The 17,914-nt window shown below is 45.7% G+C and overlaps 1 protein-coding gene across 1 annotated transcript in view; it reads left to right on the top strand.

Annotated features, from left to right (window-relative positions):
- Positions 1 to 17,914, top strand: part of LOC136626750 (uncharacterized) — a 169,810-nt gene that overhangs the window by 143,539 nt on the left and 8,357 nt on the right. The window contains exons 19-22 of the mRNA XM_066601756.1: positions 1,345 to 1,452; positions 7,262 to 7,544; positions 8,085 to 8,627; positions 10,441 to 10,538. Coding sequence (XP_066457853.1) covers positions 1,345 to 1,452; positions 7,262 to 7,544; positions 8,085 to 8,627; positions 10,441 to 10,538 — 1,032 coding nt within the window. The remainder of the gene's footprint in view (positions 1 to 1,344; positions 1,453 to 7,261; positions 7,545 to 8,084; positions 8,628 to 10,440; positions 10,539 to 17,914) is intronic.

Below are 17,914 nucleotides of genomic sequence, written 5' to 3'. Positions count from 1 at the left end.
GCCATCTTCACTTTTCTGCAAGGGGTAGTTCATGCCGTTCCTCCATACCAATCACCCATACCGTCTTGGGACCTGAATCTGGTGCTGGACGCACTTCAGTCCCATCCTTTTAAACCATGAAGTGAGGTTCCAGTATGCCTTCTAACCTATAAGATGGCCATCCTGGTAGCAGTTCCCTCTATCTGCAGGGTTTCTAAGCAGGCGGCCTTGTTAGCCAAACTCCCCTCACCATTTTTCATTAGGATAGGGTAGTACTATGTCCAGTTTCATCCTTTTTACCTAAGGTTGTATCAGCATTCCATCTCAATGAGGATGTCATCCTGCCTTCTTTGTGTCCTAACGCAGTTCATCCAAGAGAGTGTGTGCTCCATACATTAGATCTGGTGAGAGCCTTGAGGATCCATCTAAAACAGCTTCTTTTCAGACATCCTGACTAGAGATGAGCTAGTGTACTCGGTATTCGGGTGCTGGTGGGGGGCGGTGAGCGGTGGGGGAGAACAGGAGGGAGATCTCTCTCTCCCCCTCTCCCTCCTGCTCATTCCCGCAACACAGCGCTCACCCACACCGACACCCGAATCTTTGCGGACAAGCAGACAGGCACTCGGTAAGGACGATACTCGCTTGAGTATCTGTCCTTACCGAGTACGCTCGCTCATCTCTAGTGCTGACTCTTTGTTCATAATTTCGGACGGCCCAAAAAATAGTTTAGCAGCTTCTAAAATTGCCACTTCTTGCTGGATACGGGCAACTGTGGGCAAGGCCTGTTGTGCCAGAGCAGGGTGCCTCCATTCCAGGTTACGGTGCAGTAGGAGCATCATGAAAGATTCATACCGGGGCCTCAGCTTTGCAGGTGTGTAAGGCCGCTACGTGGTCTTCTCTGCATACTTTTGCAATGTTCTACCAGGTGCATACATATGCATCTGCGTGCCCTTTCCTCGGTCGCAGAGTTTTGCAGATAGCAATAGACTGCCTCCAATGCGTTATGGACTGCTTTTGAACGTCCGATGGTCAAAGCTGTGTCCCCAAATCATGAGATTGCAAATTTTGATCATCCTACCTTGCAAAAAATAGAATAAAAATTGATATAAAAGTTGTATGCACCCCAGAATTGCACAAAGGAAAATGTCAACTCATTCTGCAAAAAACCTCAACCCGCCCTTGCACGGCTCCATAGACGGCATTATAGAAAAGTTATAACTCTCTGAATTTGGGAACGCAAGAAATTCGAGTCCGAGTCTGCTCATGTTGCCCTCCATGAGTCTGAGTCCGGTCATCTTGCCCTCCAGTGATACATCGCGTTGTATACGATCCAAAACTTCTCTGTTTGTTATTCTCACCATCCAGGGCATATGCAGCAGCTTTCACCAGCACCACAACTCAAACGCATCAATCCTCCTATCCGCTTTGACAGTCCAGCTTTCACATCCATACATGGCTATGGGGAAAACGGTGGTTTGCACTAACCTGCGTTTAATTGCTATACTGATATCCCTACTTTTACAGATTTTGTCCATGTTCAGCATTGCGCTTCGCCCCAGTGGTATCCTATGTTTTATCTCTGGCATAGAATCTCCAGCCTGGTCAATTTTTGAGCCAAGGAAGATGAAGTCTTGCACACATTCTATGACCTCATTGTTGATTTTGATTTGTATTTGGCCATTTTTTGCAGTTGTCATAATTTTCGTCTTCTTTAAATTCAGACAAAGGTCCATTTTTTCACTTTCAGGTTTAATCTTCCACATCAGCTGCTTCAGACCGGCTTCTGTCTCTGCAAGCGGAGTTGTGTCATCAACATAACGGAGATTGTTGATGTTTCTTCTACCTATTTTCACCCCGATTTCCAATTCGTTTAGGTCCATTTTCCACATGATCACTTCTGCATATAGGTTAGACAAGAAGGGTCAGAGGATGCAGCCCTGTCGGACGCCTTTGCTGATCCCAAACCAAACTGTGTCCCCATACTGTTTTCTCACATTGGCTTCTTGACTGGTATAAAGTGATTTTATTAGCTTGACTACATGTGCCGATACACACAGCTATCGTACGGCCTGCCATAGCTTGTTATGGGCAATGTGTTACCCAATTGCTCCCGTACACAGAAATGCCCCACATGTAGACGTAAACTGTTCTTTGGATGCATGGCCGCGCTCAGCAGACAAGGACCAGCATATGGGTTTATGTACAAGCTGTGCGGAGTATATCAGAGTTAAACATATAACGTAATGTTTCTATGCGGTAACACAATTAAAATTCTAGGAACATATGGTATAATATGAAACAATCTGTTATGCACACACGGTAATTTTACTAGGAAAGTATTGCTCTGGTGCTATACGTATGACCTCGCTTCCAGAAGTATTGGTCTGCCCCCCCCCTCACCCCACACACACACAAATACCTCCTGGTCCCCAAATATTAGGGCCTTGATGACTGCCTCCTGAAATTCATATAGCACGTAGGCATTATACAGTGCCATGTGTATGATGTGCATGGCCACTTTTTTTTATACCACACTCTTATTTTTTGCATGGCATTGTATGGTCTGAGTACTTGATCTGACAGGACAACACCTCTCATGCACCTATTATAGTCAAGAATGCAGTCTGGCTTGGGGGTCTCTGTACTGATACCTCCTACTGGGCATGGGGTACTGCTATGTCCGTATAATGAGCTCTTGTCCTTATATTTGACACACAATATTTTGTCGCTGCATAGTGCCCATCTCTTGCCACTTCTCAGAGTTTGCCCAAGCAGCGACTTAGGGAGGCTTTTTTGATTTTTTTTCAAGCAGTGCCACATGCCACTGTTCTTCTGGAAGCAAGGCTCTGGAATAGGGGAGCACTTATGTAAAAATCATCCAGATACAAATGGTAACCCCCAAACTTTTTGATCTTTGTCTCTTTGATGCATCCACATGGGCTCTATTTGCAAGATTTTGCCAGACTGGAGCTGGGATTTTCTTGGATGGAATTCTGGGCATATAAATTAGTTTGAGTAACAATGTGGGTAATAAAGTCCTCTGAAAAAAAGAACTTAAAGGGCACCCCTCTGAGTCCTGCTGTATTAAATTGTATTCCTGATCTTCCAGTAAAGTCAGGGATCTGGGGTCTGAAATTTTCTGGGGTAATCCAGTGAGCATCAGATGTATTGAGGTCATTAGAAGTGGCAGTCCTTGGACGCCTTCTCACAGATACAGGGAGTTCAAACTTGATGAGGAGGAAGAGGATAATGCCAGAAAGATTGGTCCATCCATCAATTGCTGAGTCTGACTCAGATGCAATAGTAAGCGTAAGCGTCCTCCACAGTAAACCTTCTGTGGGCCATACAACTATAAAAATTTGATATGCACTCAAAAAAGCCTTTTATTGTTTGGGTGAACACAGGACACTGTGGGATAACTAGGATAGGGCAACCACGGGACGGGATGGACACGCCGATGCTCGTACACTTACTAACTTTATTGTACACTGACGCTATACTAACAAACCACACACTAAACTGACTGATGACAGGATGGGTGACGACAAAATGGATACACAGCAGGTAAGTTTTTTTTGTGTTTTAACACTGATCGGATCAGACACTACACTTAATACACTTACTAAACAAATAGTACGACTGATTCCACTTTACTTACTACACTAATGTACCGATCCCACTACACCTACACTACACTAATGTACCGATCCCACTACACCTACACTACACTAATGTACCGATCCCACTACACCTACACTACACTAATGTACCGATCCCACTACACCTACACTACACTAATGTACCGATCCCACACCTACACTACACTAATGTACCGATCCCACTACACCTACACTACACTAATGTACCGATCCCACTACACCTACACTACACTAATGTACCGATCCCACTACACCTACACTACACTAATGTACCGATCCCACTACACCTACACTACACTAATGTACCGATCCCACTACACCTACACTACACTAATGTACCGATCCCACTACACCTACACTACACTAATGTACCGATCCCACTACACCTACACTACACTAAGATACCGATTCCACTACACCTACAATACACTAATATACCGATCCCACTACACCTACACTACAATACCGATCCCACTACACCTACACTACAATACCGATCCCACTACACCTACACTACAATACCGATCCCACTACACCTACACTACACTAATATACCGAACCCACTACACCTACACTAATATACTGATCCCACTGCACCTACACTTATATTCTGATCCCACTACACCTACACTAATATACTGATCCCACTACACCTACACTAATATACTGATCCCACTACACCTACACTAATATACTGATCCCACTACACCTACACTACACTAATATACTGATCACACTACACCTACACTACACTAATATACTGATCACACTACACCTACACTACACTAATATACTGATCACACTACACCTACACTACACTAATATACTGATCACACTATACCTACACTACACTAATATACTGATCACACTATACCTACACTACACTAATATACTGATCACACTATACCTACACTACACTAATATACTGATCACACTATACCTACACTACACTAATATACTGATCACACTACACCTACACTACACTAATATACTGATCACACTACACCTCCACTACACTAATATACTGATCACACTACACCTACACTACACTAATATACTGATCACACTACACCTACATTAATATACTGATCACACTACACTAATATACTGATCACACTACACCTACACTACACTAATATACTGATCACACTACACCTACACTACACTAATATACTGATCACACTACACTAATATACTGATCACACTACACCTACACTACACTAATATACTGATCACACTACACCTACACTAATATACTGATCTCACTACACCTACACTACACTAATATACTGATCCCACTACACCTACAGTACACTAATATACTGATCCCACTACACTTACACTACACTAATATACTGATCTCACTACACCTAGACTACACTAATATACTGATCACACTACACTAATATACCGATCCCACTACACCTACACTAATATACTGATCACACTACACCTACACTACACTAAGATACCGATTCCACTACACCTACAATACACTAATATACCGATCCCACTACACCTACACTACACTAATATACCGATCCCACTACACCTACACTAATATACTGATCCCACTGCACCTACACTTATATACTGATCCCACTACACCTACACTTATATACTGATCCCACTACATCTACACTAATATACTGATCCCACTACACCTACACTAATAAACTGATCCCACTACACCTACACTAATATACTGATCCCACTACACCTACACTAATATACTGATCCCACTACACCTACACTAATATACTGATCCCACTACATCTACACTAATATACTGATCCCACTACATCTACACTAATATACTGATCCCACTACATCTACACTAATATACTGATCCCACTACACCTACACTACACTAATATACTGATCCCACTACACCTACACTACGCTAATATACTGATCACACTACACCTACACTAATATACTGATCACACTACACCTACACTACACTAATATACTGATCACACTATACCTACACTACACTAATATACTGATCCCACTACACCTACACTACACTAATATACTGATCACACTACACCTACACTACACTAATATACTGATCACACTACACCTACACTACACTAATATACTGATCACACTATACCTACACTACACTAATATACTGATCACACTATACCTACACTACACTAATATACTGATCCCACTACATCTACACTAATATACTGATCCCACTACATCTACACTGATATACTGATCCCACTACACCTACACTACACTGATATACTGATCCCACTACACCTACACTACACTAATATACTGATCCCACTACACCTACACTACACTAATATACTGATCACACTACACCTACACTAATATACTGATCCCACTACACCTACACTACACTAATATACTGATCACACTACACCTACACTACACTAATATACTGATCACACTACACCTACACTAATATACTGATCCCACTACACCTACACTACACTAATATACTGATCACACTATACCTACACTACACTAATATACTGATCACACTACACCTACACTACACTAATATACTGATCACACTACACCTACACTACACTAATATACTGATCACACTACACCTACATTAATATACTGATCACACTACACTAATATACTGATCACACTACACCTACACTACACTAATATACTGATCACACTACACCTACACTACACTAATATACTGATCACACTACACTACACTAATATACTGATCACACTACACCTACATTAATATACTGATCACACTACACCTACACTACACTAATATACTGATCACACTATACCTACACTACACTAATATACTGATCACACTACACCTACACTACACTAATATACTGATCACACTACACCTACACTACACTAATATACTGATCACACTACACCTACACTACACTAATATACTGATCACACTACACCTACACTACACTAATATACTGATCACACTACACCTACATTAATATACTGATCACACTACACTAATATACTGATCACACTATACCTACACTACACTAATATACTGATCACACTACACCTACACTACACTAATATACTGATCACACTACACCTACACTAATATACTGATCTCACTACACCTACACTACACTAATATACTGATCACACTACACCTACACTACACTAATATACTGATCACACTACACCTACACTACACTAATATACTGATCACACTACACCTACACTACACTAATATACTGATCACACTACACCTACACTACACTAATATTCTGATCCCACTACACCTACACTACACTAATATACTGATCCCACTATACCTACACTACACTAATATACTGATCCCACTACACCTACACTACACTAATATACTGATCACACTACACCTACAGTACACTAATATACTGATCACACTACACCTACACTACACTAATATACTGATCCCACTACACCTACAGTACACTAATATACTGATCCCACTACACCTACAGTACACTAATATACTGATCCCACTACACTTACACTACACTAATATACTGATCTCACTACAGCCACACTACACTAATATACTAATCACACAGCACCCACGCTACACTAATATACTAAATCCTTCCACCCTCCTCTCAATTCCTGAGGAGGAACAGAAGACCCTGCAGAGAACCTGGAACATGACTGTTTTGAAGTGATGAAACAAGAAACTTCACATCTCCCCACTGTGTTTGACACGCCACTGGAGAACCCAGACATCACAATTTTTGTCGATGGCTCCAGATATGCTGATGACCAAGGCAGGTTCCACACAGGTTATGCGGTCACCACTGAAGAGACCATCCTCCAAGCTCAAGAGGCCGAACTCCAAGCACTGACCTCAGCCTGCAAGCTCTCTGAGGGAGAGAGCGCGAATGTCTACACTGACTTTAGGTACGCCTTTGGAGTGGCTCTTGACTTTGGAGTCATCTGGAAGACACGTGGATTCTTGACTGCAGTGGGCCCCCCTGTGAAACATCATGAGGCCATCAGGAACCTGATGCATGCACTCCTCCTGCCCATTTAAGTAGCCATACTCAAAGTAAAAGCCCACCGAAGGCTCAACTCTGCAGAAGCATGAGGAAACCACTTGGCAGACATGGCAGCTAAGGAAGCAGCTGCAGGACCACAGGGAATTGAGAGTCAGGTGGAGGCAGAACCAGTGATGACGGTGCAAGCACACCCCCTGGACAAAAGATACCTTCACAAATTACAGGAGAAATCCAACAAAGAGAAGGACTTCTAGGTAAAGAAAGGGGCCACCATCAACAGACATGGCCTCTATAAAGTCAACAGGAAACTATGCCTACCTGGCTGCCTATACCCAGCCATAGTACAATGGGCACATGACCCTGCACACCTGTCTAAGACACTGATGAATGCCCTTTTCCAGAAGTACTATGTTGCCCCAGGCATTTCCTCCCTCACTGACAGATTCTGCATATCGTTCGCCATCTGTGCAGAATGCAATCCTGGACGCACAGAAAAGGACAGCCGGAAACACCTGGCCAAGCCACTGTACCGCTTTCAGAAGATTCAAATCGACCACATCCAGTTGCCAAGGAGCGGCAGGTTCGAATATGCACTGGTAATAGTGGACATGTTCTCGAATTGGCCGGAGGCCTACCCAGTAACTAATATGACCGCGAAGACCACAGCAAAGAAACTACTCAGCGAAGTGGTGTGTAGATTGGGAGTCCTGGAAGTGATTGAGAGTGACCAAGGAACAGCTCTCACTGCAAACGTGACCAAAGAAGTGTGGGAACACCTAGGCGTGAACCTAGCCTTCCATACCCCCTACCACCCCCAGAGCTGTGGGAAAGTGGAAAGACTGAACGGCATCCTGAAGAACAGAATGCTGAAAATGTCCCGAGAGACTGGCATGCCTTGGCCTGAGAGCCTGCCCATTGCCCTGTTCAGCGTCCGGTACACCTCCCGAGGGGAACACTCCCTATCCCCCTATGAGATTGTGTTCGGGTCAGCCCCCCAGACTAGGTTGCTATTTCCCCTCAACAGCTCCAGTCTGATGTACTGACTAAATATGTGATGTCCCTGGCACAGGAACTAACCAAAGTACATGCCCAGGTGTTTTTTTCTATTCCAGATCCAGGGGCCAATACGGGGACCCATGATCTACTTCCCGGGGACTGGGTCTATGGGAAGAGATTTGTGAGAAAACACTCCCTTGAACCTAAATATGACAGTTCCTACCAGGTGCTACTGACCACAGTCTCGTCAGTGAAACTAGACGGAAAGAGCTCCTGGATCCATGCCTCTCATTGCAAGAAGGCTCCGCCTCCTGAGAAGCAAGCATAATTATGTTATATATCCTTTTACTACTGGGGCTATTCAGGAAGGGGGGCGGATCTCAGGTAGCCATCACCAGAGAAAAGGATGGGAACTGGAACCCCTGATCGATGGCATACGAGGGTATAGTTACATTCTGGTACAATTCATCCAACACCCATGCAGCCACATTCTCCTTTAATTATTGTGACCTAGCCCCCTGTCCTCATGCTTCATGGCAGTGTAACGGTTACGCGGGCAAAATATACATATGCGTCACGGATTCTTACTGGTGACAGGACTGTAGCTATTGGGGATCCGCGGGGTGGAACACAGGGACAGACTGGGGCTAGAAACCACAGAGTGCCTTAGACAAGAAATACAAAAATAGGAAATCCTTAATTAGTCTCATGACCCTACTCAAGACTGGCAGATGCTTCTACCAGGGAAGAAATGGCTTCAGCATGACCCTCACCTTAACTAAAGAAAATCTGAGTCATGGGGTTGTCGGAACATATTTCTTGGGATCAATCTAGGGGCGGGTTCAGACTATTCCCTTGGGAAATTCAAACTAGGGGACATGACGGACGCCCCCGAGTGGAAACCTTCCCCTAATCCTGCACCTATAGCCAACCCCTTAACCCTAAGATACAGACTTTGAACAAGATGATAGATATAGCTGACCCTACCTTAGAGAACACCATGATGGTAGAAACTGGCTTCTCTGACCAGAACCTCTGGTTGGAGTGGATGAAGTATAATGCTGACAAACAGAAGTCTGACTGCTATGTGTGTGGAAGTGCCAGGCTGTGGAGAACCCTGAAGAGAGTGAGGAGTGCTTCCTCAGCTTCTCCACAACACCTCAACCAACCACACTGCCTGTGAAAAATGGAAAAAACAGTACCCCATAGAAACCAAAATTTCCCATCCAGGAGAAGGAATCACCACCTACCCTGGAAACTACACCTGTTATAAAAGTAGACGGGGTTTAGGGAGATTCCTAGGGAATTTCACTGATGGGTATTGCTCTACATATAGCGACTAGAGCAGGTAGGCGGTACAGAATCAGGTCCAATCATTGGGGGACATTTATTGGCTTTGTGGGGACATAAAATTGAGAACCAGATTGGAAGGAGGTTGGACAGGGGAGTGTGGCTTGGCTAAAATTCTTATGCCTTTGCATATCCTCACCAATGACCCCCCCAGATGAGCTGGTAAGCAACTCCCATAGGAGAAAACGTAGTGCGCCCATGGGAAGCTTTGCCCCTCCATGTCTACATAGATACCATCGGCGTTCCAAGGGGGGTACCCGACGAATTCAAATCCAGGGACAAAATAAAAGCAGAGTTTGAGTCACTAATACCCATTATCACTGTTAACAAAAAACTTAGATTGGATAAACTATATCTATTACAATCAACAGAGGTTTGTCAATTACCAAAGATGGCTTACAGGGATTAGCAGACCAGATAGGACTGACTTCCTCCATGACTTTCCTAAATAGAATGGCCTTAGATATGATCGTAGCAGAGAAAGGAGGGGTATGTAAAATGATAGGGGAGACCTGCTGCACGTACATCCCCGACAACAAAGGCTCAAACGGTAAAGTGACTTAGCCATCAAAAAGCTAGAGGACTTGTCAGTGGAGCTAAAGAAAAACTCAGGTGTAAATGACCCATGGGACTAATACTTTACTTGGATGAGTGGGTGGCAGAGAATGCTGGCTCTGGTAGGGATAACCATACTTGTAATTCTGATTATCATTCCTATCATAGTCTGCTGTGTACAGCCCTGCTTGAAGAAACTCTGTGAGAAGGCCGTGGACAATGCTTCGCCGACACTGCTGAACATGGAGAGTCCAGAGGACTACGAGAAATCCTACACCCCCCTAAAGACTCTTTCCCCTAAGCAATTAGAATATCTTTAAGCCCATAGGGACAGCATCTGACCTCTCTATGTCAAAGTCCGTGGCAAGGGGGGTCATGGGATAGCCATGTCTCGTCTAACGTATGGCACGAGAGACAAATGAGATAGGCCCGGAATTAGGGACAGATAAAATAATCATTTTAAGGGGGGATTGTAATAAACTAAGTAAAATGCATATTGCAAATATGTGCTTTTTCTAACACGCTCTCCCTCTTTAAATGCTGACAACTTGCTCCCCCCTCCCACCGTGTTCCTGACAATTTACTCAAGATGGCGCCTCCATCCAGGAATGCAACCAAGGTAAGGACATCATCTCCTGGAGGAAGAGACCCATATAAGGGCAACAATCAATCAGCTACAGATTCGTACTTCATGACTTACTAACCATGTACACTGTCTATAAAAACCCAATGCAGCGTGATTAGAATAAAGAAGTCTTATTTTTGCTGAGCAGTGTGTCGGAGTGATTCTCCGTTCCCGTGAATGCACAGGCCCTTTTAAATCAGAAAGGGGGCAGATATTTATTAGGTATATTAGTACCGATCTATAACATCTCCATATCACTATATACAGGAAGATGTATAACTTCTACCAGCTGTACATATCACTATATACAGGAGATACCCAGGTTATACCAGCTGTACATATATAATTATATACAGGAGATACCCAGGTTATACCAGCATTCTCCATATCACTATATACATCTCCTGTATACAGTGATATCAACTGTGCTGGTTTAAGACTTCCCTCCTCTTCTCTCCTCCTCCCACAAACTGTCTGGCACACCAATCAAGCAGCCGACAGCGTGACCAACTGGCAATCAATGTGCATTTTGTATATGGCGGGGCCCGGTTGCAATTGCGACCCCTGACAGTACACCTAGTACCTGTATGTTCATGTCTTTTAGGTGACTGCTGCCATACAAAATCTACTGTGTATTAAACCAGCAATAACATCATTGTAGGCTTGTGGATTTGTCATGTGGCTGGTTAACCCCTTAATGCTACAGGACGTACAGTTACATCCTGTAGCTTCGGAGTATGTATAAAGGAAAATCGCATATCAATCTCACTCCATACATTGTGGCAGCCGGCTGCTTCTTACAGCTGACAGCCGCCCGCAACAGCTCCATCAGAGCTATTAACTCTTTAAATGCTGAAGTCAATTCAAATCTCCTGACTGATGTTCCCGTAAGCCCCCAACCCCCTGGCGATGAGATCACAGATTGACGTGCGAGTGTCATGGCAGGCAGAGGCCTTGTGAAAGGCTCCAGGGCAGTCAGCAGAATGCCTATCAAGTCGTGCCTGTTGCATGACTGATAGAATTACGGTCAGATCATGGAGTAATGTAATGCTGTGGCATTACAGCCTATTGCAGGAGCGATCAAAGCATTGCATGTTCATGTCCCCACTGGGGCCAAAAACAAAAAAAGAAGTTAAAATTAGTTTTAGAAAGTTGTACTAATTTTAAAAAAAGTAATAAACAATAAATAAAAAACTTTTCCCAGATTTGTAATAACGTCATCAGAGAAAAAAAAACAACACAGAATTGCGCTTTCTTTGGTCTGCCCGACTCCAAAAAAAAATGTAATAAAAAACAATCAAAAAGTCATATGTACTCCAGAATGGTACTAACGGAAATTGCAGGATGTCCTGCAGAAAATGAGCCGTAACTAATCCTGCACGATGGAAAAAGTTATGGTGGTCAGAAAATAATAAAAGAAAATTAAACATCTTTGAAAAGAAAAAAAAAAGAAAAAAAAAAAAAAGAGTAGTGCAGCAAAAAAAAAACGATATGAATTTGTTATCGTAGTAATCGTACTGACCCATAGAATAAGGTTATCATGTCATGTTTGTTACAGTTTGTGTGCCGTAGAAACAAGACGCACCCAAAGATGGCCGAATTTTAGGTTTTTTTCCATTTCAGTCCACTTACTTGGTAGAAGTTTTTCAATACATTATATAGCACCATAGAAAAATACAGCTCGTCCCGCAAGAACCAACCCTCAGACATTGAGGTCGATGGATAAATAAGAGTTCTGTTATTTTAAAAGGGGGGGGGGAAGAAAAAACAAAAATGGAAAAAAAGCTGCTGTGCCCTTAAGGGGTTGAAATCTACATGACCAGTATTGTGGAGTCTGCCTAGAAGGTCTGTGACCGCATGTTGGCTCGGAGTCAACGGGGAAATTGTCATTGTGCGACGAACAGGGAATTTTTTTTTCCACTTGTTTTTTTGAGGAGCTGCCGCTGTATTGCAACCGCAGCGGCAGCGCGCTCTTCTGGGGTTTTCTGTAGGCTTTGCTATAAGGGTATAATAATTGATAGTTAAAAAACACCAAGGGGGGCAGTTTTATAAGAACCTGCCACCCAAAACCACTCAGAGCCCCCCCCCCCTCCACGCAGACGCTTGTTTACTGCGTTTCCAGCTGCATTATGCGTTTTTGACAGCGTTTTCACCACATTTATTTCAATGGGCAAAGCATCGCGTTTAACCCATTCCCGCTCCAGGGCGTAAGTTTACATCCTGGGAGCGGGGTACTTCCTGCAACAGAACTGAGGAATGTCCGGCAGTTAGAGGATTAAACCATTTACATGTGTACAACGTCCTGTATGGCACTAAAAATAATAGTAATATGGCCCTATATGTACGCCATCTCACACACGCTCGGCCCCCCTCCCCCGTCTCACACACGCTCGGCCCCCCTCCCCCGTCTCACACACGCTCGGCCCCCCTCCTCCGTCTCACACACGCTCGGCTCCCCTCCTCCGTCTCACACACGCTCGGCTCCGCTCCTGGGTCTCACATACACTCGGCTCCGCTCCTGGGTCTCACACACGCTCGGCTCCGCTCCTCCGTCTCCCACACGCTCGGCTCCGCTCCTCCGTCTCACACACGCTCGGCTCCGCTCCTCCGTCTCACACACGCTCGGCTCCGCTCCTCCGTCTCACACACGCTCGGCTCCGCTCCTCCGTCTCACACACGCTCGGCTCCGCTCCTCCGTCTCACACACGCTCGGCTCCGCTCCTCCGTCTCACACACGCTCGGCTCCGTTCCTCCGTCTCACACACGCTCGGCTCCGCTCCTCCGTCGCACACACGCTCGGCTCTGCTCCTCCGTCTCACACACGCTCTCGGCCCCGCTCCCTCATCTCACACACGCTCGGCCCCCCTCCTCCGTCTCACACACACTCGGCTCCGCTTCTTCGTCTCACACACGCTCTCGGCTCTGCTCCTCCGTCCCACACACGCTTGGCTCTGCTCCTCCATCCCACACACGCTCGGCTCTGCTCCTCCGTCTCACACACGCTCGGCTCCGCTCCCAGTCTCACACACTTGGCTCTGCTCCCCCGTCTCACACACATTCAGCTCCGCTCCTCCGTCTTGCACACTCGGCTCCGCTCCTCTGTCTCACACACACTCGGCTCCGCTCCTCCGTCTCACACACACACACGACTCGGCTCCGCTCCTCCCTCTCACACACGCTCGGCTCCGCTCCTCCGTCTCACACACACTCGGCTCCGCTCCTCCGTCTCACACACGCTCTCGGCTCCACTCCTCCGTCTCACACACGCTCTCGGCTCCGCTCGTCCGACTTTCACACACACGCTCTCGGCTCCGCTCGTCCGTCTTTCTCACACACGCTCTCGGCTACGCTCGTCTGTCTTTCTCACACACGCTCTCGGCTCCGCTCGTCCGTCTTTCTCACACACGCTCTCGGCTCCGCTCGTCCGTCTTTCTCACACACGCTCCGCTCCGCTCCTCCGTCTTTCTCTCACACGCTCGGCTCCGCTCCTCCATCTCACACACGCTCGGCTCCGCTCCTCTGTCTCACACACTCTCGGCTCCGCTCCGCTCCTCCGTCTCACACACGCTCTCGGCTCCGCTCCTCCGTCTTTCTCACACACGCTCTCGGCTCCGCTCCTCCGTCTTTCTCACACACGCTCGGCTCCGCTCCTCCATCTTTCTCACACACGCTCGGCTCCGCTCCTCCGTCTTTCTCACACACGCTCGGCTCCGCTCCTCCGTCTTTCTCTCACACGCTCGGCTCCGCTCCTCCGTCTCACACACGCTCAACTCCGCTCCCCCATATATCGCACACGCTCGGCTCCACTCCTCCGTCTCACACACGCTCGGCTCCGCTCCTCCGTCTCGCACGCGCTCGGCTCCGCTCCTCCGTCTCGCACGCGCTCGGCTCCGCTCCTCCGTCTCGCACGCGCTCGGCTCCGCTCCTCCGTCTCACACGCGCTCGGCTCCGCTCCTCCGTCTCGCACACGCTCGGCTCTGCTCCTCCGTCTCACACACGCTCGGCTCTGCTCCTCCGTCTCACACACACTCGGCTCTGCTCCTCCGTCTCGCACACACTCGGCTCTGCTCCTCCGTCTCGCACTCGCTCGCCTCTGCTTCATTCACTCTCTGCATACATCCTCACACACAGAGTCCTGCATCCACTAAGGGAGAGACCTGGTCATGTGACCCCTTGTCTCCTCCCACACACTGATCACATGACGGTGACATCATCACAGGTCCTGTAAGCACAGAACAACCCCACGGCTCCTGTCCGGCTGCAGGTGGAGGTATGTGGGGGCACCAGCACTCTGAGCGGGGGAATCAGAAGACAAGTGGGACGGCCCCGCTGGTCTTCTGCATCCAGCTGTTCTCTGCTCGGAGCTCGGCTGGACCGCTCTGCTCTTCATACCCCGCCTGTGTTCAGGGAGCGGGATACAGCTAAAACAATAGTATCAGCTGTATCCTGCTGTGAATCCCTGATAAGGCTCATGTCAGCACGCTGAAAGACCACAATCAGTGACAGCTTAGCAAAAACTGCAGGATGTCAGTGCAGTTAGACAACGATTATCGCTCAGAAGACGGCTTTGAGCGATTTTTGAGCAAAAATCATTGTGTCTAAATCAGCCTTAAGGAAGAGTAGAGGGGATAATGACCTCACGTGATCTAGACTCTATACTTCTCCTAATACATTCCAGAATTGTGTTTGCCTTTTTGGCTGCTGCATCACATTGTTGACTCATGTTCAGTCTATGATCTATTAGTATACCCAAGTCTTTTTCACACGTGCTGCTGCTTAGCCCAATTCCTCCCATTCTGTATGTGCTTTCTTCATTTTTCTTGCCCAGATGTAGGACTTTGCATTTCTCCTTGATAAATACCATTCTGTTAGTCGCCGCCCGCTGTTCAAGTTTTTCTAGATCTTTTTGAATCCTCTCTCTCTTCCCTAGTGTTAGCTATCCCTCCTAGCTTTGTGTCGTCGGCAAATTGATCAGTTTCCCCTCAATTCCCTCCTCTAGAACTTTTATAAAAATGTTGACCAACACCGGGCCTTGTGGTACTCCACTTGATACATTCTTGCACTTGGATGTGCAGCCATTTATGACCACTCTGAGTACGATCACTCGATATCAATGGTTTACTTCCAATGAGCGATGTTTTCACTGTTGCGATGTTGCGAGAACCAAAAATCGCCACATGCTCAATCTTTCTGCCATTTTATTTAAAATTTGCCATGCTTTCCTAAGAAGCCTCCTTTTTATCGCATTGCCATGCACAAACTTGTGTTGCATTGCAATGCGATTTTAACATTAGAAAGTGTTATTGACTTTCGCGGGGAAAAAATGCGCAATTTAATCGCAGGCAGGGATGCAATACGTCATTGTTCTTAAAAAAAGCATCGCTGATGCTTAAAAATCGCGGGTACAAAGACACGATTTTGCCACAATTTTCTCACAGGAAAATCGCGATTGCCCGTGTGGAACTACCCTAACAGTGGACTTGTTAATCCCATATTTGGTCATTTTTTAAAATAGGGACGGTATGAGATACTTTGTCAAATGCTTAAAGTCAAGACATGTTATATCTACTGCATTTCACTAAAATAATGCAGGACAGCGCCTCTGCAAGGACATATTGGGAAATAGAAAATAATGAAAGGAGTTGGACTCACCTGGCGTGTACGGCACAGCCTCGAAGGGTTAGCCATCACGCTTTATGTCCAAGTGGGCGGAATGACCTGGATGGTATGAGAGACACTCTGTCCAGGTGGCATCCAAAGGAGAGCAGATGCAAAGAGGACCCTGAGGCACCGCGGTCTCTGAGAAATATCAAAGGACGATATATGAAGGAAATGTTCTGCTGCGCTCAGAGATCAAGCCCAGAAGATAGAATATGACATGTAATATCAGGACAAGAACACTTACTTATACAGGGGGGGGAGGGGGTCTAGGGTAAAGACCAAAAGATACCCCCCTTTAGGTCCAAGGAGACAAGGTATTATCAGTAACTGATGATAAGAATGTTTATCCAACAGGAATTGGCAAAAGAGCTGATTCTAATTTGTAGACAATTGTCAGTATATGGCAAAAATAAAAATAAAATAAACAATAAGGAGAAAAAGGCAGCGCAACGCGTTTCAGAGCTAGAACATGCAATGGTGCAGCCAAAATGACGCTTAGTATTAGGTGGTAAGTGAGGGAGTGTCCCACCAATGGAGCGGCATACCTGGTGTGTGTTTTTGAATGCAGACATGGAGGCGTCGTTCACCGGGGTCTTGTGCTACATCCCCCATTAGCAGTGTGGGAACGCGGAACGCTCCGAACTCTCGCGGGGACCTGACATCACTCAAGATGCAGAAGTGACGCTCTGCGCTCCACATGGAATGGTGGTGCTTTCAAAGTGCCAGAAGACGTACCGATTTAAAGAGCTACAAGGAATATTTTGCTGGGGTGTATCAGGCATTTAATAATATCGCTGTTTACAAAAGTATCTATGAGAAAAGAATGTGTAAATTTGGGGAAAAAATGTATACAATTAAAATTAACAAAAAAATAGATTATTAAGACATAATTACAAGCTGAACTAGATGGAGATTGTCTTCATCCGGCCTGACACACTATGTAAATATACAAAAAAATGTGCACGACAAAAACAATCAGACAATGAATGAAAACAACGGTCAACTGTATGGGAAGTAAATTGTAAAAACCTGTCTACTACACTTAATTTTTAAGGCCATTAGAAGAACTTATGGAAATAATTAGA

Source organism: Eleutherodactylus coqui, chromosome 4 (assembly GCF_035609145.1).
Source record: "Eleutherodactylus coqui strain aEleCoq1 chromosome 4, aEleCoq1.hap1, whole genome shotgun sequence".
Lineage (NCBI taxonomy): Eukaryota > Metazoa > Chordata > Amphibia > Anura > Eleutherodactylidae > Eleutherodactylus > Eleutherodactylus coqui.
This window is presented reverse-complemented; position numbering and strand designations above follow the sequence as displayed.